This window comes from Chlorocebus sabaeus, chromosome 23 (genome assembly GCF_047675955.1).
Source record: "Chlorocebus sabaeus isolate Y175 chromosome 23, mChlSab1.0.hap1, whole genome shotgun sequence".
Lineage (NCBI taxonomy): Eukaryota > Metazoa > Chordata > Mammalia > Primates > Cercopithecidae > Chlorocebus > Chlorocebus sabaeus.
The window spans coordinates 6,161,246-6,187,543 of NC_132926.1; the positions used below are offsets into that span (position 1 = coordinate 6,161,246).

Consider the following 26,298-nt stretch of genomic DNA (forward strand, 5'->3'; position numbering starts at 1 on the left):
AGTTGTAGCACTAATGATTGACTTAACACATTTAAATATGCACATGTGGAATAAAGAATATAGTATCACAATTTTACAATCGTCTGAAATATGAGACACTGAAGAATCTAGAAATCATATCATGAATGAACTGAACAACTGAATTTCTACAATACCTTCCGTTGATGCAACTCTAGGGTGTACATGATTGTGAGGTCAGTGATGGAGAATTCCCTTCTTATGCTTGTGGTGGTGTCTGACGGGGGATTTCCTGGGCACCTCAGGATCCACTACTTCATCCTAGATGGAACACGCTGGAAAATGAATTAAAATAAAGACAGCTGTTGATATCTTGCTGCAGAAGATCAGAGAAATGAGTCATTATTTATTCACAGCTTACATGTTTGATCCCATTGTTCGTCATCTGCAGAGCAAAGCCCCCTGAATCCGAGTTTGGCTTCAGAAAGGACTTACACTGTGGGTTGCACTTACAACTGTGCAGGCAAATGCCTGTATTGAGATGAGACATTACAGAAAGGTAGTAGATTGGAGTGACCAAGAGCATAGGGACTATGCTAACCCTGGACTTCTGTTCATAAGAATCTATCACTATTGGCTCAGCCATTGGTGCTAACCCTGGACTTCTGTTCATAAGAATCTATCACTATTGGCTCAGTCATTGATGCTAACCCTAGACTTCTGCTCATAGAATGTGTTACTATTGGCTCAGTCATTGATGCTAACCCTAGACTTCTGTTCATAAGAATGTGTCTCTATTGGCTCAGCCATTGATGTTAACCCTAGACTTCTGTTCATAAGAATCTATCACTATTGGCTCAGTCATTGATGCTAACCCTAGACTTCTGCTCATAGAATGTGTTACTATTGGCTCAGTCATTGATGCTAACCCTAGACTTCTGTTCATAAGAATGTGTCTCTATTGGCTCAGCCATTGATGTTAACCCTAGACTTCTGTTCATAAGAATCTATCACTATTGGCTCAGTCATTGATGCTAACCCTGGACTTCTGTTAACAAGAATGTGTCACTATTGTATCAGTCACTGATGCTAACCCTGGACTTCTGTCCATAAGAATCTGTCACTATTGGCTCAGTTATTGATGCTAACCCTGGACTTCTCTTAACAAGAATGTATCACTATTGGCTCAGTCACTGATGCTAACCCTGGACTTCTGTTCATAAGAATCTATCACTATTGGCTCAGTCACTGATGCTAACCCTGGGCTCCTGTTGATAAGAATCTATCACTATTGGCTCAGCCATTGATGCTAACCCTAGACTTCTATTCATAAGAATCTATCACTATTGGCTCAGTCATTTACAGGAGTAAATACACCTTACTCCTGTAGTTGTAGCACTAATGATTGACTTAACACATTTAAATATGCACATGTGGAATAAAGAATATAGTATCACAATTTTACAATTGTCTGAAATATGAGACACTGAAGAATCTAGAAATCATATCATGAATGAACTGAACAACTGAATTTCCACAATACCTTCCGTTGATGCAACTCTAGGGTGTACACGATTGTGAGGTCAGTGATGGAGAATTCCCTTCTTATGCTTGTGGTGGTGTCTGACGGGGGATTTCCTGGGCACCTCAGGATCCACTACTTCATCCTAGATGGAACACGCTGGACAATGAATTAAAATAAAGACAGCTGTTGATATCTTGCTGCAGAAGATCAGAGAAATGAGTCATTATTTATTCACAGCTTACATATTTGATCCCATTGTTCGTCATCTGCAGAGCAAAGCCCCCTGAATCCGAGTTTGGCTTCAGAAAGGACTTACACTGTGGGTTGCACTTACAACTGTGCAGGCAAATGCCTGTATTGAGATGAGACATTACAGAAAGGTAGTAGATTGGAGTGACCAAGAGCATAGGGTCTGGGGCATAGGATTTGAGCTCAAGGACTTTTGAGAAGCTGCTAGAACTTGAGGAAGTTCTATAGACCCCTCTGGGCCTCCGATCCCTAGTCTGAATGTGGAAATGTTGATAATGGCCTACGTTATGTTAAAAGAGAAAAATAGTTAAAGAGACCACTTAACGCCTTAAGACGGGTGCTTCCTAAGTGCCATAAAGTGTTCAAGTATTTCATGTCTGGAAGAAGAACCCAGGCCCTTGGTAGTGGTTAATAGAGAAGGAATTTTGGACTCCAGGGCAGTGGAGGGTAAAATTCTCTTCATTCTTGACATGGGTCCCGTGCTTTAGAACTCATGAAAATTTCTGTCTGAATTTCCCGTGGTGCCCACATCAGTCCAGAGAGATGAGCAGAGCAGGGGCTGCCACTCAGAGTTGACGGTTCAGGGAAGTGAAATGAAGAGATTTGAGCGGCCTGCCCAGATTCACAGCACTGACCAATGATAGATCTGGGACAAGAATTCGGTTGATTTTCCGGGGACAGAGATCCCTGAACACCTGAGGCCTCTAAATCATGGCCCGAACCCTGAACCTGGAGCTCATTCCACTCTCTTTCTCAATCCCTCTGCACCAAGGGCTCTTCAGGAAGGTCGAGGTATTGGAAGAGGTGCTGAGTCCAGAAAAAAGCTCAAATCATTAAACAAAACATAACTCCTGTCTCTAGGTTTTAACTCCTGGGCTAAAATATGGCACTTTCCTGCAAATGAAGCCTCTCTGAGGAACAAATGCAAATGTCTGGTCATCCTACCCAGCACCCTGTATTGTCAGCTCTCTGGCAGTGAGCAGCCCTCCATGACCAACTGACCACACCAAGGGACCAAGTTCTGCTTGGCCCCCAGGGTAGTTCGGAACTTAGGACATTCCAAACTAACTACCACTTGATGGCTGTGCCAAGAATAAAATTCCCTTCAACTGAACCATCCTGAACAAGCAATTAATGGGAATGAACTGAAAATGTGGCACTCCAGTTGGGTTTTCAGTGGTTTCTTCTGTATCTAGTCTATGAAATAGTGTGTTAAAAAAAAAAAAGTGCTGTAATCCCAGCACTTTGGGAAGCCAAGGTGGGCAGATCACAAGGTCAGGAGTTCAAGACCAGCCTGGTCAATATGGCGAAACCCCGTCTCTACTAAAAATACAAAAATTAGCCAGGCATGGTGGCAGGTGCCCGTAGTCCCAGCTACTTGGGAGGCTGAGGCAGGAGAATCGCTTGAACCTGGGATGCAGAGGTTGCAGAGAGCTGAGATCATGCTACTGTACTCCAGCCTGGGTGACAGAACAAGACTCTGCTGGGGAGGAAAAAGGGGGGGGGGGGCAGGTGCTGTGGCTCATGCCTGTAATCCCATCACTTTGGAAGGCCAAGGCAGGTGGATCAGGAGGTCAGAAGTTCAAGACCTAACTTGCCAACATGGTGAAACTCTGTCTGTACTAAAAATACAAAAATTAGCCAGGCGTGGTGGCGGATGCCTGTAATCCCAGCTACTCTGGAGACTGAAGCAGGAGAATTGCTTAAACCCGGGAGGTGGAGGTTGCTGTGAGCTGAGATCATGCCACTACACTCCAGCCTAGGCAACAGAGCAAGACTCTGTCAAAAAAACATGGCATTGGAAATAGTGTATCTTTCTAGAGGAAAATATTTGAGGCAAAAATCTTGATAGAAGAATAAAAAACACAAATTGAGTAATAAAACTCTAAAACATATTTATAAATCTGTAGACAAATGGGACTTGAGGAAATAAAAAAAAAATCAGAATGACATTTAATGTACAGGAAAACTGGCCCATCTGAAGAAACTGCAGTCAGAAGATAGAAATGAACATATATACCATCGAGGCAGCAACTACAAACGTTTCCCATTGTGAGTCCTCGGACATAACTAAGCTACGTTTCCTGCCAATGGTCAGTTGCCAGAATGGCAGCTAAAATGAAAGGCAAGACCTATATCATCAGGTCACCTCAGCGACAGGTCACAGTAGAATTTTCGCAAGCATACGTGTCACAATAGCTGTGATCTAGACCAGTCCATGGTCACATCAACAAGGGGTCACTTAGACTCCATGTTTCATTTCAAAAACTGAATCCCAGACACACAGTATTATTCTGTATGTATGAAACAAACATTAAAGGAGGAAAAAGATCTGCCTCTCCAATATATTTGATAGTGAAAATTTCAGAGTAAAGATAAGAAAAGCTAATACATTGAGAATAAAGGGAGATTCCAGGCTGGATGTAAAATGCCATCCCCACCCAATTCTACTATTCCCAAGTCACCAGAGAGTCCTAGCTTCAACAATTCTAAACTAGCTCTAAATTAAATTTAAAATGCATTAGTGTAAGTTCAATTTTAAAGCCAATCTCTAAGAATATAATTCATAGTAATAAAAAAGATATGAAATGATTCAGTACAAATTTCCATCACTGTTGATTCATCACACGTTTTAAGAACTATTACATCAAATGGGTCATTGATGAGGTATAAAAACTGCATTAATATAGATGTTGCAATTTTTTTTCAGGGATTATCTAATTGAAGGGGTGTTTGGGAAGGAATTGAAGGTATTTGGGAAGGAACACATATTACCTGTATAAATGGAGAATTTTAATTCTCAACAACTGAATAGAAAATTGTGCAGGTATGTACATATAAATATACACACATATGAGAGAGAGAGAGAGAGAAAATGTAATTGAAAAATACTAGACCACTGATTTATATCTCTGCCCAGGCTGGAGTGCATTGGCACGATCTTGGCTCACTGCAAGCTCTGCCTCTCGGGTTCACGCCATTCTCCTGCCTCAGCCTCCCGAGTAGCTGGGACTACAGGTGCCCGCCACCACGCCTGGCTAATTTTTTGTATTTTTAGCAGAGACGGGGTTTCACCGTGTTCGCCAGGATGGTCTCAATCTCTTGACCTCATGATCCACCCACCTCGGCCTCCCAAAGTATTGGAATTACAGGTGTGAGCCACTGTGCCCAGCCCCCGGAGAAGACATTTTAAAAAACATAATATGTTAAGAAGAATAAAAAGGAATAAGCATAAGGCTTTCCTTCCTGGTGCCACCTAAGAGTTCACAGTAAATGAAAATAAATGAGTCTTTTACCCTGGTAGCCAAAGCCCTTTTACAAAGCTTTGTCATGGTGTCAGTGCTGTATGATTGTTCAATTAATAAATCTGGAAAGATGTGCAGAAATTTAACAGTTATTACTTCCAGAGGCAGAAGCTGGCAGGCCCTAGAAGAGGAAAAGACAAGTCCAGATTTCAGTGTGCATTCTTCTGTGCCTTGTGAACGTCCTGCAAGTGTGCTATTCCTGATGTCTCTACTGGGATTTCTTTTTAATAAAAAGAACTAATTCCTCCTAATACTGCTAGAAAACAAACATTTCAATTTGCTAATGCTTCACAGGGACAAGAATTCAGGCAGGACACAGAAAAGAGAGCTTACTGGTGCTTGTTGATGTCTGGGGACTGCAGAGAAGTCTTATGGAGTGGGATTCAATTCACAGCAGGGGGCTGGAATCATCTGGATGTGCCATCATGCACAGGTCTGCAGAGGAACTTGGGCTTGGCTGGAGAACTTACAGGACTTCCCTGGGCTCCCAAGCAGCAGGCAGTCTCAGGACATTCAGAGCTTTGAACTGGTGGCCACGGGCTTCACTGGTGAGTGTCCCGAGTGAAGCAGGCAGACACTCATGGCGTTTCTAACATAATTTTGGAAGTTACACAACATCACTTCCACATCATCTGCCAGTGAAAAAAGCAAGCACTAGTGTCAAGTCTGATTAACCAGTGAGGGTGGGGAGAGATGCCACCTCTCAAAAGGAGAATAGCAAAGAAACTGCAAACATGTTTTAAAAGCCACGTGCATATTCCAGCTTAAAAATCTCCAGTACAGAGATACCTCTCAGATATGTGAGAAAGGGCCTGTCACTCTATGGCATCGGCCAAGAGTAAGTTAAGTGTGGGTTTCACTTGCGCATCAGCCACTGTGAGTTGATTGACAAGTAAATACAAACATTCAGGGAAACTAACCAAAGCGCATTACAGGGTAACAGGTAACAAAAGGTAATGCAGACCTGATATGCTGCTCTACAAAGAAACCATTTCATTCACTGTGTTCACAAGATCCATGCATTTGGAAATGGAGAGACTTTTCTCCTCCACTTTAGATTCAGGGGTACACGTGCAGGCTTGTTACATGGGGAAACGGCGTGTTGCTGAGGCTTGGTATTGGACCTAATTAAACTAAAGAGCGTCTGCTCAGCAAAGAGACTTTATTTCTTTTTTTTTTTTTTTTTTTTGAGACGGAGTCTCGCTCTGTCTCCCAGGCTGGAGTGCAGTGGCGCGATCTCCACTCACTGCAAGCTCCGCCTCCCGGGTTCACGCCATTCTCCTGCCTCAGCCTCCCGTGTGGCTGGGACTACAGGCGCCCGCCACCGCGCCCGGCTAATTTTTGTATTTTTAGTAGAGACGGGGTTTCACCGTGTTAGTCAGGATGGTCTCGATCTCCTGACCTCGTGATCCGCCCATCTCGGCCTCCCAAAGTGCTGGGATTACAGGCGTGAGCCACCGCGCCCGGCCGAGACTTTATTTCTTATAAAAGGTTGCACACAGCCCACAAAGTGGCCATCCCGCAGGCTGGGAAGTGTGCCTCCCACCAAGGTAAGAGCCTGGCACGTGGAAGGAGGAAGAGTTGGGGCAGGAGCTTTACTCTGGACAAGCTAAACAGAAACTTTCAACAGGTTACAGGAGGAGCCATGAATATTCATGACGGTGGTCCTGATGCACGTGTACCGACCAAACATGTGTGTAACACACGACCCATGTTCACTTTGGGGTGAAGACAATATGTATTACAAAATGTAATTACAAAATGTATTACAATTAGGCTCTTTACCTCAAAAGGTCTTTTCAGGACACACAGGCACGCAAGTGCACAGCCTCTGTAAACTGGCCAGAATCAGTCCATGGTGGGTGGGCTCTTAATACAAGAAAGTTACTAAAAACAGTCTCCTGTCCCATCAGAGCTGCAGTTACAGCTGCTAGAACAGGGTTTGGGGGCCAGTCAGTCAGTGTCTGGTGCTGAGTTACCATGGTTTTAATAGTGCTTATTTAGCTGCTAGAGAAAAAGAAAGCCCTGTGGCAATCAGAACAGTTTATTCTTTAAGTCAAGGCGTGTGTGACTCAACCCTTGCCTGGCATGGCCTTAGGTGCTGTTTGTAATTTGGCACCTTAGTGTCACAAAGCTTCCATTCTGTCAGTCGTACGATCTCTACTGCAGCAGGCATGCTGGGCGGTTGTGTCTAAACACAAAAGGAAAGGGCATAACAAGGCATCAGATCGCCCAGCCCGTCATGGCCCAATGCCCAGCACTGAGCAGGTGAGGAGCAAAGGCCTGGGGCAGGCTGGACTGGGTGGTCCACAGGAGCCTCATTTTGGGAGCCAACTGCCTCAGTTCATGGCTACACAGCCCAGCTGCACTCACTTACAAGTCAGTCCCTCCATCTGGAAAATCCGACAGCCTGTCCCATTCCTAATGCCCTCAGTTTAAGCCTCTGTCAGACCATCAAGAAAACACTGGCCTCTGAAGATCCATGGACAGCCTAGTGCATACACTGGCCACTCAATAAATGCCAAGGGCTACCTCCCTGGTGTCCAATAAGGATAACTGTCACTATCATGGCAGTGCAGCCTGAGTCCCAGACTTCAATTCCTTCTTCCCAAAATGTAGAGCAGGGGACCCCGGGTGGGGTGCAGGGTCCCTGCAGACTGCTCTCCTCCTGGGCCCCCAGCTGGGAGAGGGGTGACCTGGAGGAGCAGCGGGAGGAGGAGCAGAGATGGGAGCTGGCCCTAGCCCTGAAGGTGCCACCATCTCTGCATCATCCTTTCTTCTGGAGGCTTCTTCCTTCAAGACTCTGCCTTAGCCACCCACCGCAGAACACAGACATCCCTCTCCTCATTCCGTGCCAAGACATGGAGGCCCCGAATTTGCCTCTCACACTCATGGTGGAACCATGAACAGGACCTGAGCCTCCTGATACCCTTAGAAGACACACAGCCCTCTGCCACGGGTGGGAAGGGGTCAGGGCATGGCTGAGGTTTCATCAGCAACTGGGCACTAGGGGAGCCAGCACCCCAAGGCTGCCTTCTGCACACAGGCCCAGTCTTCTGCTCTGAGGGGCCTGGGCCCCAAACAGCACCATGACCACCACCCACACTTCCACACCCGCCAGCCCAGCTGCAGCAGCTTGGCCAAGATAACGGGCGCTCCTGCTCAAACCAGATTTCCCAGCTTTTGCAGAGTTCATCACCAGCCTCACTAGCAGCGACTTCCCACTTCTATGCAAAGGAAACTGCCAACAAGGTTACAATCGATTTTTTTTTTTCCTAGAGTGAGGCCTGGCTAGAAAAGCGCAGGCCACCCTAGCGGCTGGTGAATAACCTTGAGAGGGTCACCAGGCCCCCTCGGCTGCAGGGCTTCAGAGCCCTCCCCTGGCTGACTACATCATGCACTGGCCCTAACCTAGGGTGACGAGGCCAAGGCATCACCAGCTTTGACCCTGGTGCCTCTTGCCTGGACAACTGTCCCCTGTGCACTCAGCAAGGCACATGCTAATTTAACCCAATCTGTCAGCCCAGGTGCCTGGAGCTGAAATGGCCTGCCCACTTTTGCCCCGCCCCAGCCCCCTTTCAACATGAACCTTGAGAGTCTGTGGTGCGTTCTTCGAGAGTGGGCTGCTCCAGGTGCTTCACCCACATCGCGTACTTCATCAAAACCACTGTCAGAGGTAGGGCCTGTTAGGATCCCTGTCTCACAGAGGAAGAAACTGAGGCAGAGACAGGGTAGGTACCCCACCTGAGGACACAAAGAATTATTCCCTGAGGATAGAGAATAAGCTAGGACGGAACCTGGTGGCCGGCCTGGGTTCCTCCACTCACTGACAGGCATGCAGAGAAGCCAGGGCACCTTGAGCTGCCATCCCTGTGCCACTTACCCACCTGCTTGCGGCCCAGGTCAAAAACATCCCCATAAATAACCGTCCACAGCTGCCCTCAGCCCCCTCTAGAAGGCAGGTGCCCCAGAATCTTCCTCACAACCTCTTTGATGTTTCAGTGGCATGCGGATGGCTGAGGAGCCCTGAAACCAGGTGAAGGTCCGGGAAGGTGAGACAGGGATTTAGCTCAGGCAGTGCCCACCGGCAGGGGCAGGCACTGCAATGGGCACCTACTTGGGAGCAACACCTGACGAGGTTTCCCTGATGCTGGACGCACGAGGCCTCACACCTATCCTTGCTGGACACAGACAACTGAGTTTCAAAGGGTTCTTCCCTCAGCCCTGCCGGGACCTGGTGCCACCAAACAAGAACGTGGATGTGACAAAGTCAAAGAGCTGAGTGCCTGTGCATACCAGTGACATGGGAGTTACAGCTGGGGATGGGTCAGGCAGCCCCGGCAGAGCAGCTGCCACATGGGGCACCCCCTGCAGTGACAGTATCAGATGTGTCTCCAGCTCCCCAGGGTAGACTGTGGGGTACAGCTGGGCTCCTCTGAGACCCACTGCAGCTCCGGGGCAGAAAGGGGTCTGGACATATCGTCACCACAGGCTCAGAAGAGCAATGGGGGTGAAGTGGCAGTCAAGGTCCCAGGTGGGGCTGGCTTGTACTCTGGAGCAGAGTCCAAGGGGAGCTTGGGAAGTGAGCACAGAAAAGGCCTGAGGGTCTGGTGGGGTGGAGGGTGAAAAGAAGAGATCTGGAAACCTCTAGAGCAGGTTCCAACCCAGCACAGACTGAAGGTCAGACAAGCTCAGGGCACAGCCAGGCAGCCCAGTGCTGGGGCACAAGTCACCTGCATCTGCACACTGGTATCCAACCTCAGAGCCCCAACTTCAACACACTTCAACTTCAAGGCAAAAACTTTGCATAGCTGGTCTGGGCCCAGTGAGATCGAACGTGAACATCTGGCCTAGGGCCAACGAAGATGGCTGTGAACACCTGTGCTGGGACCAAGGAAGATGGCTGTGAACACCTGTGCTGGGACCAAGGAGGATGGCTGTGAACACCTGTGCTGAGACCAAGGAGGATGGCTGTGGACATGTGGGCTGGGCCCAAGAGGACAGCCTGGAATAACCAGGATGGGCCCAGAACGCATGGCTGTGAACACCTGGGCTGACCCCAATGTGGACAGCTAGAAACACCTGGTGTGCGCTCAGGAGGACGGTTCTGTTCATTTTGGCTGAGTCGAATGAGGACGGCTGTGAACATCTGCACCAGGCCTAATGAAGACAACGGTGAACAGATGGGCTGTTCCCACTGAGGACATCTGTGAAGCCCTGGCCTGGGACCATGGAAACTGCTGGAAACAACTCAAAGAAGTCTTGTGAGGAAATCTATGAACAACAGGGCGAGGCTCAATGGGGACAGGCATGGACACCTGGGCTGGGCCCCGTGTGGATGGCTGTCAGTACCTGGGATGGCCTCTATGAGGGTGGCCGGCACCAATAAGCACATGTGTGAACAAACTGGCTGCCCTCAATGAGGACAGCTATGGACATCTGGGCTGGCTGTCATGTGGATGACAGAACTCCTTGGCAGGCTTAGATGAGGACCACTGTGAACACTGGTGAGGCCTGGATGAAGACAGCTGGGAAGCCCTGGGCTGGACACAATGAAGAGAGTTATGAACAGGTGGCCTGGGGGCAATGAAAATGGCTCTTAACCCTGGGCTTGATGTCACTGAAGGGAACTGTGAACTCCTGGGCTTGCCTTGATATTGATGGCTATGAATAACTGTTGGTATAAAAAACACTGAGCTCATACAAACGAGGAAGGCTGTGAACCCCTGGGCTGACCTTGACGGGGATGGCTGTGAACACCTGGCCTGGGCCCAGTGAAGACAGCTATGAAGAGCTAGGCAGGGCCCAGTGAGGTCAGCATTGAACTCCTGGGCTGGCCCAATGAGGATGTCTGTGAGCACTGGTCTGGGCCCACTGGCGACCAGGACTAACACCTGGGCTAGCTACCAATGAGGACAGCTGTGAACACCTTGGCTGGGCCCTCTAAGGACAGCTTGGAGTGTTTGGGCTCGGCCCAAAGTCAACAGCTGTGAACCCCTGAGCTGGGCCCAGTGAGGGTGACAATGAAACCCTGGGATGGGCCAGTGAGGACAGCTGTGAACACCTGGCCTGGGTCCAAAAAGAACAGGCTGAGAACACTTGGGCTAAGCCAAAATTACATATTTCTCAACTGAACTGAAAATCTGCTCTAAGATGCTTTAAACTTCAACATACAATATAGACAGGAAGTAAATGAAAAGCAGTCCCGTCCTTCTCACTCCTCTGTGCTTCCTCACACGCTACTCTTTGCCTTGCAAACAGCCCTCCTCTGCCTCCCCATATTAACTGTGGTGATCGCCAAAACTCACTTCAAACACTTACCAGTCCCAAGAATCCTTGCTTTTCGCACAGCACTTAGCATAGTATATTGTAATCATTTTATTGCTTCCCTCTGAAACCAAGAGCTTCTTGAGGGCAAGGGCTGTATCTTTTGTCTCTATAGCCCCAAAGACCTAAGACATAGTAGCAAATACTTTAAGCTTTTTTACATAAATTAATCATCTAAATTATTATATCTAGAGCAGTGTTTCTTAAACTATATTTTAAAGAATATTTGCTTTACCAGAAGTACCCCAAGACAAAGACTACATGACCGTCTGCATTTGAGAAGTTACAAAACTATTTCATGTCTAATAATCAAGAAATGTCTTGAACTTTACCTAATCCCCATTTGACAATAGTTTTGTGGCAAACATTAACAATTGAGGAATTAAGAGTTTCAGAGATACTGTTGCCAGAGCTTCCCAATAGAGGTGAAGGTTTCCTCTGTGTGGTACAAACCTGCTTGATTCACTTCTGTCAATGGTGTCAGGATCCCAGGTGCTAATGTCAGGCACTGCTGCTCCAAATGGGTCACTAAGGAAATAAGCTCTGAATTAGGAGAGATTGGCTTCAAACACACTTATTCTCTTTATTATTAAATAGTCCATTGATTTTTTTCCCTAATACAAGAGAATAGATTTTTATCTTAACTGTTAGAAAGCTTAGTATGTTCTGCGTAAGAGAGGTTTAAAAAACTTAAAAATAAATTTTAAAAAAACCCAAAGCTCAGTAAGAAATTCTATTCTCAATTCTAATGGTAATCTTGGGGCCCTAATGCAACTCTACTTTTTAAACCCATTTTTATTGGTTTCTATTTAAATCGTATTTAAAATTAGTTTTTATTTTAGGCAAAATATAAATCAGAAATAAAAACACAATGGCCTGTCAATAAAAGCTCTCATACGGATCCGTATGGATTATCTCTAGCATAACAAAAGCCAAGAAGTCACTTGCGTTTTTAGGGAAGATTGCTGAGGAGAAAGATGTAAGGTCTGCAACATTCATAAACTGTCCACCAATAACCAGGAATAACCTAAAAAGGCTTCTAGACATTCTTATCGGTAGATGATTATTTGTGGTATAAAGAAGAAGTTTTAAAAACTTCTAAATTCTAAAATTCAACCCCATAACTGAGGAATTTGTATAATCTATAGACCATGTATTATAAACAAATACACGCTGACTTAAAAACCTTGAAGTCTTTATCAAAATATACTACAACCTAGGAATTGTAAACCCAAATACTTACAAGGACAAAGGAAGGTTCCCTGAGAAAGGGAAGCATTGATGTGGGCACAGTAGCAAGTTGGAGAATATATGCCTTCCGTAAAGGGGCAGCCTCTGCACAGCAGGCCAAACAGTGATAGAAACCCAGGGGACGCCAGATTTGATTTTTTAAGACAAGCCTGAAGTCCCGATTTCTGCACACGTCTTCTAAATTTTACATGTTGACTCAATTTATAGAGGAAATCAAACAAATCTGTGCACCACATTTAGAATACAGTCCTTATGTTTTTATATTCGCTACGAATGTGTTACTAAATGGTTGGGTATAATCCAATTATTTGCATGTAAAATATTTTCTTTCTCCAGTATCATATGTTTTACAAAAAAATCAGGCCCTCATATATAATAGAAATTGCTAAAAAGACTCATAATACCCACTTCAAGAATTTTTCCAACATCTATGCATTTACAATCTATTTATACATAATTTTCCCAGATTGTTAACCAAATACATAGTTTGTACACAGGACCGCCAAAACTAAATTATTAAATAATTCCTATCTGTTTTCTTATTAACTTCGTGGATTTCATTGTTTAAAACTGACATCCTGGTTATGCTAAAGCTCTATAAACTTAACAGACATACTGAGATAGTTCATAATACAGCTTCAACTAAAAAAGAAGTTTAGGATTTGCTTCTATTCTAATTGAGAAAACCCAACTTGTAATGAACATTTGTTGACATATAATCACCTATATGGTGACAAAGGGACATGAAATCATGAAAGGGTTAGCCTCTACTTATTGAACGATTACCTGTAAGTAAATTTCTAAAGACTCTCTGAATGGCAGTGAATGATTAATGGTGGGAAGAAAAAGGTGTTATTCTGTTAGCCAAGATGGTCTTGATCTCCTGACCTTGTGATCCACCTGCCTTGGCCTCCCAAAGTGCTGGGATTACAGGCGTGAGTCACCGTACCTGGCCAAGATGTCCATTTATTGTAAGTTGTTTTAGTTTTGTTTTTTAAGATAAAGCCTATTTCCAGGGCATATTTTCTTCCCTGTGTTGTTTTACATTAATTAGGAAATAAAAAACCCTGCATAAAAAAAAATTGAAAAGATTTTATCTTTAACAAATTCACAAATATTTTCCAAAGTGCATTTTAAAAAGCCATGCCCTTTAATGCTCCATTAAAAGTATCAATATTTAAAATAAAATCTTAAGACAATTAAGTTATTTCAAAATAACTTAATTTGCATTTGCATTCAGGGAATGCTTGAGCTTCCAAATACAAAAAATGGACCCTTACCTACGTCAAGGTTAAAACACATATTTTGAAAAGAAAGTTGTTAATCTATACCTTGTCCAGTGCTTCAATATTTGCATCATGGGGAAGCAGTTTTTCTGCCAGTGACGTACTCTCATTACACTCAGCATAATGGAGAGCAGTGTTGCCGTAGATATCCTTAAGATTTGGATTGGCGCCGTGTTCCAGCAGAATGTTGGCACAAGTCTCTTCCCGCCAATGTGCAGCCTGCCCATATTAGATCAAGAACTAGATTGCAAATTCTAAGAATTCAAAATACAGATTCCACAGCTTATACCAACCAGTTACATGTAAATGAGATGTATTTGTTTTCATTCTACATGTGTAAATCAAACCCATGTCATGCTAAAGAGTTGGCTACTATATACCTGTATCAAAGGCGTACTGTTTTGATTGTCACAAACGTCAGTCTGGCATTTTCTGCTCAGCAGGAGAGTGACCACTTCCCCACAGGCATTGGCACAGGCCAAATGTAGAGCAGTTCTATGAGAGTAAGAGGACTTTTTAGGAAATTGGAGTGCAGTATCTCAAAGCACACAACAGTTCACATAATTGTAAACACTGAAGAGCATGTTTTTCCTCTGCCTTGAAAACAAATACTTAATTTTTCTTGAGTAAAGTATAATACGTATTAGCTCTTATTGTTCACTGCCTTAATGAAAACAGCAGCCTATTTGAATAGAAAGAGCTCAGTCTTTGGATTCAGTTCAACTAGGGCTTGAGTCCTACGTTAAACTGTCATTTACCAGGTATTGCTTAGCCTTTCTGTGCCTCAACTTCCTCATTAATAAAGATGACAATAGTAGCCATCTCATAGGACGCCATCATGATGCTTACATGAGAAACTGTGTAAAGTATTTAGAAAAGTCCCTACAGCAACAACTCAATAATTGTTAGATTTTTGTTTTTTTGAGACTAGGTCTCACTCTTCTGCCCAGGCTGGTGTGCAATGATATAATCACGCCTCACTGTAGCCTGGAACTCCTGGGCTCAAGTGATCCTCCATCCCCAGCCTCTTGAGTAGCTGGGACTGCAGATGTGCACCAGCATGCCCAGCTTCTAATTTAAAATGTTTTGTAGAGTAAGACTCTCACTTTGTTGCCTGGGCTGGTCTCAAACTCCTGGCATCAAGCGATCCTCCCATCTCAGCCTCCCAAAGTTCTGGGATTACAGGTGTGAGCCACTGCACCCAGCCAGATATTATAATTATTATGATTACTACTACTTAACAAAAGCATTTTAATTAAGTAAAATGATACAATTATACCTATTTTGTAGGATTACTTAAAGAGCAGGTCATATTCTAACACTTATGATATTGGAATGCCACTTACCATTCATGATTTGTTACAACTATAATTGGTAGCATTTTAAAAATGATCTTACTGATATATAAAATAATCGGGCATCAAACAATCCATGAGACCTTACGTTAAGTAGAATACGGTACACTCAGCAGGTCTAGGGCAGTTCTAGGCATGTAACTGGCCCTTAAATACATTTTGGTTCTTAAAGGGACTATGGGGAAAGAGCACTGAAATAACAATCATGCATTTTTTAAACATATTAATTCTTTGATTTTCAAACAACCTGAAGCCAAGGGAAACTCAAGATTCAAATGAATAGGTACGGCTCATTTTATTCACTACTTATATTTATAAAATATACGCAAATCACACTTTCCAATGATTAATATTAGTATTTAAGACTGATAAACTTTTGAAAGGGCATTTAAAGGTTATCTTCTACTATTTTCTAACTTCACAAATGCTTTTGTTTGAAAGGTGGGAGATAAATTGTCAGTGAGATGAAGTCCTAATATTCCCATTTGAAATCTCTCAGCTTGTGCAGGCAGGACAGGTAAATATGAAATTTTTAAGGATGGAAGGTTCCTGAGAGAGAGCAGAATATGTCTGCCACGTAACAGGCACTCAGGTTATGTTCGATGAATAAATGGAATGAAAGAATGGATAAATACAGTTGGGGGGTTCAATATTTTTAAATAAACTCATATAAAGCAATATTTTCACAATAGTAATAACTATATTTTGTTATTTTTATTTTTAAAGAATACAAGTAAAATGAAACGATTAATCTATCATTGTTTGCATATATGAAATGAATGTATATATAAGAAAAACATATGTACATAATAAAATACATACATAATAAAATCTGGAAACACAGGTGAGCCGAGATAGCGCCACTGCACTCCAGCCTGGGGCACAGAGCAAGACTCCGTCTCAAAAAAAAAAAAAAAAAAAAAAAAAAAAAAATTCCCTTTTACTTCTGAAGAGGCTACAAGTTCAAAGATGACAACAACACACACAAATAATAATAATGATAAAAAACAGAAAGTGATATTTTTATCTGTGCAAAATTCATATTCCTCTCTTCCCAAGGATTATTCCATTAATAATAAACTTTTACTAGAAGTTTTGTATATGTTCACTGCAGCAATCAGAGTTAAGAAAAAGGAAAAAAATCTTTACTTAAAACACAAATGCCCAGAAATTACACATTTTATCATACTTTGTACATATTTTTTGCTAACACAAGACCATAGTCTGTTTCTGTATATGTATAATCAAACGGATTCTTTTTTCCTCACTGGCTATAACAAAATACATCTTCATACATCAACATACTTCTGTATCTATTGTCACCTTCAGTGGTCACATATTATTGCATCCTATGGATGCAACTGAAATTTATTTATAGGATCCATTCTAGGGGTTCTTTTTAAAATAAGTGCTGTGAAAAACAAAGAGCATGTATCTCTATTTCCCAAGGGTATTCAGTAAAATGGAATTGAAGGGTAACGGGCATACACATTTTTAAAATATAGTACTTACCACCATGTTATGTATTTAAAAAGCAATCAGCAACTTAAACTTTAGGCAGCGTATAAAACATCCTCACACATATTGTGGATAGAGAACAGTTTCATTCCTCTTTTAAATTCTTATACCAGAAATGCAAAGGATTTTTTTCCTACGTACATAAGTAACTTATAGATCTGCAAAGAAGTACTTTGCCCACTTCTAGAGTTTTTGATTATTTGATTTGTGAGAATTCTCTGTAAAATGAAGATGCACTTTTCAGGCCCAGTGTGGTGGCTCACACCTGTAATCCCAGCACTTTGGGAGGCCAAGGTAGGCAGATCACGAGGTCAGGAGTTCAAGACCATCCTGGCCAACATGGTGAAACCCCATCGCTACTAAAAATACAAAAATTAGCTGGGTGTGGTGGCAGCGCACCTATAATCCCAGCTATTGGGGAGGCTGAGGCAGGAGAATCACTTGGACCCAGGAAATGGAGATTGCAGTGAGCTGAGATGTTGCCACTGACTCCAGCCTGGTGCCAGAGCAAGACTCCATCTCAAAAAAAAAAAAAAAAAAAAAAAAAAAAAAAAAAAATGAAGATGTACTTTTCATCTAATGAGTATATATGTATGTGTATATATATAACTTTTTATCTGTGTATATGTAACTTATATGTCTGTAATATACGTTATACATACCAGTACTATGTATATGATACATAAGAATATAATTTCTATAAAATGAAAACATACTTTTCATCTGAATATATATAACACAGTAAATATTTTTCAAGTATGTTCTCTTATTTTGTTAATTTGTTTTCTGATATACAAGCAGTTTTAATTTTTACTTTGCTAAATCAACCTTCAGAATGCCTGCTTGTGAGGTTATTCTTAGGAAGGTCTTTGTCAACATAAAATTTACCTGTAAAATAAGCATGTGTGTTCTCTTCTGGTACTTTTCTCATTTGCATATGTAAAAATTTCAATCTGTACTCCATCAGGAACTCATGTTTGTGACATAAACTTTCACTAGTTTTCTTCAAACAGCAGGCATTTTTTCCATTAACAATTCATTCTTTCCTATTCATGACTGTTAACATTATCAATCCTTAGGTATGTCTTACATAATTTCATTGTTTCTGCATTTCCTATTCTGTTCCATGCATTTATCTGTCTTTTCAGCTGTTAGTAAACCATTAATTGTAGAAATTAATAGCAAATTTTGTTATCTAGAGGAGGAAGTGTTTTTTCACTCCATTATAAACTTGTTTTAAATGTCGTCACAACAGTAAAAGACAGCAGGTGTCATGCAAAAATGTTAAAACCTTGATATTTTCATTTGTTTTATGTAAAACTGATAAACAGAGTTCACATTTTTTAAAAAATGTGTCTTTCCATTCAAGAACACAGAACCCACCTCCCACTTCTAAGTTTCCCTCTAAGAACCTTCAGTAAAGAACCGATCTACACAGGTGGATACGGATGTAAAACGAATAGTTTTACCTGAGAACTTTTCGCTACTGAAAATGACTCCGGGTATTTTTTGATAGGGGAATGAGTTCTCTCATTAGGCACCTCCTATAATGTATATAACACCATGATTTAAACATGTAGGTTAAAAATAAAAACACTGTATATGCTTCGCTTTGTGAGTTAAATCACTCACATTCTCCACCAAGTGCTCCGGCCGGGGAATTATGAGGGATGCAGAGCAGCTGAGGCTCGGTTTGGCACCGCCGCTCCGAGGGCGTCCTGCGCCCTCCAAGGCCCCGTCCCAGCGGCTGCGGGGAAGCCGGGCCGGGGACCCCCTCCCACCCTGGGCCGAGCCCCCCGCTCCCTGTGCGGCCTGTCCCAGGCTTCCAGGTCTCTGCTCCCGCGCGCCAGGCGGCGCTCCACCTCCGCGGCATCGCCCGTGACAGCGCCCTGTGGATCTTCCGCAGTTCCGCGTCCCAGATTCGGTGCCCCGAACCCGTGCAGACGTGGTCTGTGGGGCCCAGGCCCGCTGGCCCCTGCGGCTCCCGAAGCCGAAGAACTTCTTCAAGGAGGTGAGTTCTTCTCAGACCCCCAACCACCGGCTCCCGAGCGGCGGCAGCTCCCTGTCCCCTTTTCACCGCCCCCGCCCCACACCCAGCCCCAAACCCCCAACCAACTCCCAATCCCCGATCCAACCTCTGCGATCTAGCCCAGAATCCGCGATCCAGCCCGGTCCACCCTTCAGCAGCGACACTCGCAGCCTCCGACCTCTCAGACCTACTGACCTCTCAGACCCAGTGAGCCTCGCAAAGCCGTTGGCGCGCGCCTGCACCGCGGGGGCCACGCGGCTCCCGGAAGCCGCTCCCAGGCGGCGTCCGCCGACAGGTGGGGCTGCAGCCCGGGGCAGGCGCCGCTGGGCTCGCGGGTTCTCCTGGCGGCCCGGGCAGCCCCAGGACCCCAGGCGGAAAATCGCAGGCGCGCAGCCCGCCCTGCCTGAGGAGGGGGGCCAGTCTGGCCACGCACCCACCCCGCTCATCGTCCGCAGGAAGATCTGGGGCTGGCACGGGCACCCCGCGGCCACCAGACTGGCTTCACGGATGGCCTGGCTTCAGCGCTGAGGCTCTGGCCCTGGGGGCTGCCTGGCTGGTGTCAGGCAGCGGGAGAGGCAAGGATAGTCTGGGGTTGCCCCTTCCCCCACCCGCCCCACCGCTTCCCGTGCCAGGACTGGCAGTTTGCAGCTGCACCTCTGGCACTGGCGCGGGATGGCGGAGCTTCCCTTGAATGACGTCGGGGTCGCCGAGTGCACAGCCTACCCGGTCTGAGGGTCCTCTCCTCCTGGACACCTCTCTGGATCCAGGGCCCGGGCGCTGGGCAATCCACACAGATTGGAGACTGAGCGGCTGCACATTCTGACTGGGTTTGCTGAGGTACTTCCCCTCATACGTTTTTTGTCCTGGGACTGGGGGTTGTGGAAGGAAAGCCTGCTTTGCGATGCTGCATAGTAAATATGGTTCTAAAAGTGCAGGTGTTAGAAATATCTTCCCTAATTAACCACACTCCTATGTAAGTAAAAAGGAAATCTGAAAATTTTAGTGGAAAATTACTTCTTCTGAAACTAATCTTGATGTTGGACTTCTTTATTCATTAGTTTCTCTTTGATATTCATATCATCCCCTTAACTTACTCTTCTCTCACACCAACCTGCACCCCCCAAGGCTGTTGTAAAGAATTATCTTTAAAAAACCTTATAAGCAGCTGGAACATTTTCATTCCAGTTGATCAAAGAGATCGCTCATGGTTCTGTAACTAGAGCAGAAATATTAGAAAAAGGATAAGATCTATTGTAGTTGTACATAAAGAATATTACTTCCAATTTTATACAGAACTGTAAATTAAAAATAAATGAATGGAAAATAGTTATTTGTGAATACTTTGATCATCAACCTTTGATCTATATTCTCCTCCAAAGCATCCAGACTTCAGGGTCTCACCATTTAGGTCCAAGTCTCCTCTGTGTCATTACGTGTCTACCACTTTCCCTTTCCACACCCCATAGAGCCCAGACGTCAGACAAATACAAAGTTAAAAAATAAACTTCTTGGCCGGGTGCGGTGACTCTTGGTTGTAATCCCAGCACTTTGGGAGGCCAAGGTGGGAGGAACACATTGAGCTCTGGAATTCGAGACCAGCCTGGGCAACATGGCAAGACCCCATGTCTCTATTAAAAATTAGCCAGGCATGGTGGTGTGTGCCTGTAATCCCAGCTACCCAGGAGGCTGAGGCAGGACAATTGCTTGAACCTGGGAGGTGGAGGTTGCAGTGAGCCAAGATCATGCCACTGCATTCCAGCCTGGGGGACAGAGCAAGACTGTCTCAAATAAATAAATAAAAAGAAAGTGAAGTTTACGAACTACTTGTTTTAAAAACAAAATCATTTCCAATTTATGTCCCCTTACATTTCTAAATTTTTGCAAGTGCTGTCTCTTCTATCTACGAAAAGTGTTTCCACTTCGTTGGAAACGCTGATGTTACATAACACTCAACTCTGACCTACAAAGAATAAGTCTGGCTTCCTATGATGTTCAAGGAGAAAGCGAAAGCCAGCTTGAAAAGCATCCTCCCATCCCGGGTCTGGTATTCCAGTGCACTCACAACTTCCCTCCCTCTTGCAGATCCCAACACATACTGAGCTGCTCATGGCTCCATCGCTGGGCTCACATTCTTCTCATTGCTGGAATGGAATGACCTTTCTCTGCTTGCTTCACTTGGCTCGATAGCTTTTAAGGTTCTCTTTTAAATTTTACCACCAGGCCCTAAATTTCATCCACCATACATGAGGATGATCCTAGGTGGACATCAGAACCCAATTGGACATCCTGTCTCCAGGTGGATAATAGGCCCCCCGTGGAAGTCCAGCCCCAGGTTGACACTAAGGCTCCAGGCAAACACCAGGCCCAAGGTGAGCATTAGGCTTCCGGTAAACACCAGGCCCATGTGGATTACTAGGCCTCAGGCAGACGTCAGGCCCCAGGTGTACCCTCGGGCCCCAGGTGAGTATCTATGCCCCAGCTGAACATCAGTCAACAGGTGGATGCCCAAGCCCTTGGTAAACACCAGACAACAAATGAACATCAGGCCCCAGAGAGACATTTGGTCCAGGTGGATACCTAGGTGACCTGGTGAACCTCAGGCTCCTGATAAACACCCAGGCCACAGAAAGATAACAGGCCACACCTAAACACCCAGGCCTCAGGTGGGTATCAGGCCCCAGCTAAACACCAGGCCCCAAGTGGACACTGAACTCAGGTGCCAGGCTGACACCCAGGCCCCAGTTGTACACCAGGTCATAGGGGAATATCAGGCCCTAAGAGGATACCCAATCCCCAAGTAGATCTCAGACTGCAGGTGAACACCCATCCCCAGAAGAACACCAGGCCCGATATGGATATCAGAACCCAGGTAGGCACCTGGCCTAGGGAGTACTCCTAGGCCCCAGGTAGACAAGGTCCCAGGTGGGCATCAGGCCCAGGTAAACCCTCAGGCCCCACGTGCACACGTGGCACTGGGTGAATAATCAGTCCCAGTGTGGACACAGGATCCCAGGTGAACATCAGGCTCAAGGCTGACAGCCAGGCAGCAGGTTTATATGAGGACTCAAGTGAAAACTTCACTCCAAATGGACATCAGACCCCAGGCAAAATTCAGACCTAGGTGGATATCTAGGACAGCTAGTCCCCAGGATTTCAGGCCCTAGGGTGACACCCAGGCTCCAGGTGGACACCAGGCTCATGGAAGAAATTAAGATACAAGTTGACACCTAAGAACTCGGTAAACACGAGGGCACATGTAAATTACTAGGCCCAGGTGAACACCCACACCCCAGCTTGACCCCAGGCCCCAGGTGAACATCAGGTCCCAGGGTGACATCAGGCCTCACAAGGATACCTAGGTGCCTGGTGAACGTGAACATCAGGCCACAGATGGAAACCAGAGCCACAGAAGGGTATCAGACCCCATGTAAACACCCAGGCCCCAGGTGGGAATCAAGACCCCCGGTAAACACCAGGCTCCTAGTAGACGTTAGGACACAGCACAACGCCTGGCCCCAGGTGAACAACAGGCCTAAGGTAGCTATCAGGACCCAAGCGGATGCTGGACTCAAGGTATGTACATCAGGTGTACCATAGTAACCCACATGGGGCCTGGTGTTTACCGGTGTCCAATGTCCCAGTTGGACACCAAGTCACACCGGGACACAGACTCCAGGTGGACACCCAGTCTCAGGATGGAAATCAGGCTGTAGGCAAACAGAAGGCCCCAGGTGAACATCAGTCCCCAGGCGGGCATCTGGGCCCCAGATGGATACCAGGCCCCAGGTGGACATCAGACCCAAGGTAAATACCCATCCCCAGGGAGACACCAGACCCCAGGCAGGTTATTGGTCCCAGGAAAACACCCAAGCCCCAAGGAGAAATCAGACCCCAGGTGAACTCTGGTCTGCAGGTGCACATCACGCTGGGCATCCATCCTGGATCTTGTGTTCACTGGGGCCTATGTCCACCCCTTGGACCTGCTATTCATTTGTGGCTTGGCGTTCACCTGGGCCCTGAGAGTCAACCTGATGCCTGATATCCACCTAGGACCTACACAGCCACCTGGGGCCTGATGTCAACCTGCAGTGTAGGCATCCATCAGGGGCCTGATGTCCACCTGAGGTCTGGGGTACACCTGGGGCTTGGTGGCCACCTAGAGCCTTGATGTCATCCTGGGGCCTAATGGCCACCTGGAGCCTGGTATCCATCTAAAGCCTGGGTTCTACTTGGGGCATTATTATGTCCCCTTGAAGACTCGGTATCCAACTAGGGCCTGATTTTCACCTGAGACCTAATATCCACAAGAGGCCTGGGTGTCCCCCTGAAGCCTTGGTATCCTCCATGGGCCTGAAGTCCATCTGTGACATTCTGTCCAACTGGGGCCTGGGTGTAAACCTGGTGCCTGATATATACCTCAAGTCCAGTGTGCACCTGGGACCCGACGGCCACCTGAGGCCATATATCCACCTGGGGCCAGAGTGTCCACTTGGGGCCTAATGTTCACCAGGAGCCTAACTATCCACCTGGGGCCTCATGTCTGCCTGGGGCTCAGGTGTCAATGTGCAGCCTGGGCATCACCTGGGGCCTGATGTTCAACTGGAGCCTGGTGTCCACCTGGAACCTATTTATCAACTGGGAACCTGATGTCCACCTGGTGCCTGATGTCCATTTGGAAACTGGAGTCCAACTGGGAACTCCCATACCCTTAAGACAGCATCAATCTGGTGTTTGATGTCCAATATTCTCCTGGGACTGTCCACTTGAGGCCTGATGTCTGCCTGGAACCTAGGTCTCCACTTCCGTCCCGGATATTGACTGAGGCCTGGATGTCCACTTGGGGCCTTATGTCTACCCAAAAAGGGCTGTGGCACCATGTACCCCTCCCTATTCCTGGGGAAAGTTTGTGGAGAGTTGCTGTATACCCAACCCTCACAGTTCAGGATCATGTCCTCCTGAAGACACGATCCAGGAAACTGACTTTTTGGCCCAGGTCACTGCTCAAGGCATGAAGATCTGGAGGCGGCACTGGGAACAGATGCAGCTGCAATTGCCCAGGCTCCCCTCCACTAAGTTGTGCCGCAGGCCGCTGGGGGCTTCCAAATCAGGTGCTGGAATTGGGGCCCTGGAGCCTCGCCCCATCCTGCTGCCAGCGTGAAAAGGGCAGTGCCAGAGAATGCTGCCCTCACCGCTGCCCCAGGCCTAGGTCAACCTGCTGGGCCACTCCTCAAGGGCAAAGGCCACGTGGGTCATCAGCCACTGCCACCTGATATAAGAAAGGGGGCTGAAAGAAGGCTGCCTGCTGGCAAAGCAACCACAGAGCCAGCCAGCCAGTGGCACCCAGGACTGGAAGAACTTTCTCCAAGGTAAGCTCTCAGCCTTCTTTGGTTTTGCTGTACTTTCCAAGTTGTGATTTTCTGAAAAGTGAGTAGGACGTTTTCAGGGCAGCCTTAGCAATTTCTAGGCCTAACAGCAATCTAGGAGAATCCCAGTCACTCCTATCCCCGCTGACACGGAGTGGCCCACAGGTGAAAATCCAGAGATGGCTTGATTCCGTCTGACATTTCATTTCACTGTGGTTTCCAATGTTTCTTAGGAAACTGGGCCTTGGTTGGTTTGTTTCTTCTTCATACCATCCTTCTCATACTTTCTTTGTGTTCTTTCCTGGTTGCTATTTTCACTTTTCTTATACTGCATACGTAGGTCCCACGTTTCCGTTCTTTCTTCCTTTCCAGTCTGTGTGTCTTCTGTGCAACGCCTATGGTAGGTAACATCAGGCCCCAGCTGAACACTCTGACCCCAAGTGGACACGAAGCTCCAGGTGAATACCCAGCACCTACCGTGGACATCAGGCCCCACGTGGACAGCAGTCCGCAGGTAAATATAAGGCCCCAGTTTGAAACCCAGACCTGCCTGAGCCAAGATGACGCCTTCCCACCATGAGGGCAAGAGGGGCAGTTCCCGGATGACAAGGGGCAGGGATAGAGCAACTCCCTACCCACTCTCCCCAGGACGAGGGTGAGTGCATGGGGACACATCCCCTCCAGGTGGACATAAGGCCCGAGCGGACACAAAGGCCCCAGGAAAACATCAGACCCCAAGTGGACACTGGACTCATGGTGGACATTGCACGTAAGGCACCAGGTTGACACCAGGTCCCAGAGGGACTCCAGTTCCTGCATGGACATCAGGCTCCAGGAGGACATCAGGCTGCAGTTTGGCTGGGAGGCCCCAGGTGGACACCAGGCCCCAGCTAAACATCAGGCCCCAGGTGAACGCCCATGCCTCAGGTAAATACCAGGCCCCAGGTGGACACAGGGCCTCAGGTAAATACCAGGCCCCAGGTGGACACAAGGCCCCAGGTACATACCAGGCCCCAGGTGGAAACCTGGCCCCAGATGGACATCAGGCATGTTGGTGGAACACCAGGCGCCACTTGAACTCCAGGCTCCAAGTGGATGTCCAGGCCTCAGGTAAGTATCAGGGCCAAGGTGAATAGGAGGCCCCAGGTGGACAGCAGGCCCCAGGTGGATACCTAGGCCCCTGGTGAATACCAGGCCCCTGGTGAAAATTAGGCCCCAGATGGATATCAGACCCCAGATAAATACACAGTCCCTATGTAGACATCAGCTCCAAGTAGACACTAGTCCCCAGATAGACACAAGGCCCCAGTTGCACACGGACTCAAGGTGTCCATCAAGCACCAGGCTCACACCCAGGCCACAGCTGGACACAAAGTCACAGGTGGACAGTCATCCCACAGAGGATACCAAGGACTCAGGTGGACATCCAGGCTCGAGGGGAACATGAGGCCCTATGTAGGCAGCAGGCACAGGAGGGGTATCAGACGCCAGGTAAACACTCAGGCTCCAGGAGTACAATAGGCCCGAAGTGGATACCAGGCCCCATGTGAGTATCAGTCCTCATAGGATGGCACACTCCACATGGACACCAGGCGCCAAGTCAATGCCTAGGCCCCTGGTGCGTATCAGGCCCCATGGGGACACTCAGACCAGAGCTGGACATGTGGCCCCAAGTGGACACCCAGGACCCAGGTGGATACCTATACCCCAGGTTGACATGAAGACCCAGGACTCCAGGCTTCAAGGGGCCACCAGGCCCCAGGTGACTGTGGAGGCACCAGGTGGACATCAGGTACCAAGCTGACACCCAGGGCACAGGTGGACACAAGGCCCCAGAGGATCAACAAGTTCAAGGTGGACATAGGCCCCAGGGGAACACCAGGTCCCAGGTAAACAACAGTAACCAGGTGGATACTGTTGTTTCCACCCCAGGTAGAAACCAGGCAGAAATCAGGCCCCAGTAACACACCAGGCCTCAGGAGGATACCTCGGAACCTGGTAGACATGAGGCCCTAGCTGGACACGAAGATCCAAGTGGACATTAGGCCCCAAGTGTTCACTGAGGCCCCAGGTAAATGCCCAGGTCCCAGGCCAAAACCAGGCCCCTGAAGGACACCCAGGCCCCAGGTGGA

At 46.6% G+C, this 26,298-nt stretch overlaps 1 protein-coding gene and 1 long non-coding RNA gene across 2 annotated transcripts; one reads left to right on the forward strand and one right to left on the reverse strand.

The window, feature by feature from the left end:
* Positions 1-1,862: 1,862 nt before the first annotated feature.
* LOC103247717 (uncharacterized) lies at positions 1,863-16,165 on the reverse strand. Its single transcript, XR_012090770.1, has 6 exons — positions 16,079-16,165; positions 14,282-14,396; positions 13,947-14,120; positions 11,818-11,892; positions 5,371-5,669; positions 1,863-5,158 (listed from the first exon to the last, which is right to left on the reverse strand). It is a non-coding gene; the product is annotated as an uncharacterized lncRNA (long non-coding RNA).
* A 553-nt stretch (positions 16,166-16,718) lies between these two features.
* On the forward strand, positions 16,719-20,007 carry LOC140710002 (uncharacterized). The gene is made up of 3 exons (XM_073010803.1): positions 16,719-16,731; positions 18,461-18,785; positions 18,923-20,007. Exons 1-3 carry the CDS (start codon positions 16,719-16,721, stop codon positions 19,329-19,331), a joined length of 747 nt encoding a protein of 248 aa, XP_072866904.1. The 3' UTR covers positions 19,332-20,007.
* The last annotated feature ends 6,291 nt before the right edge of the window (positions 20,008-26,298 follow it).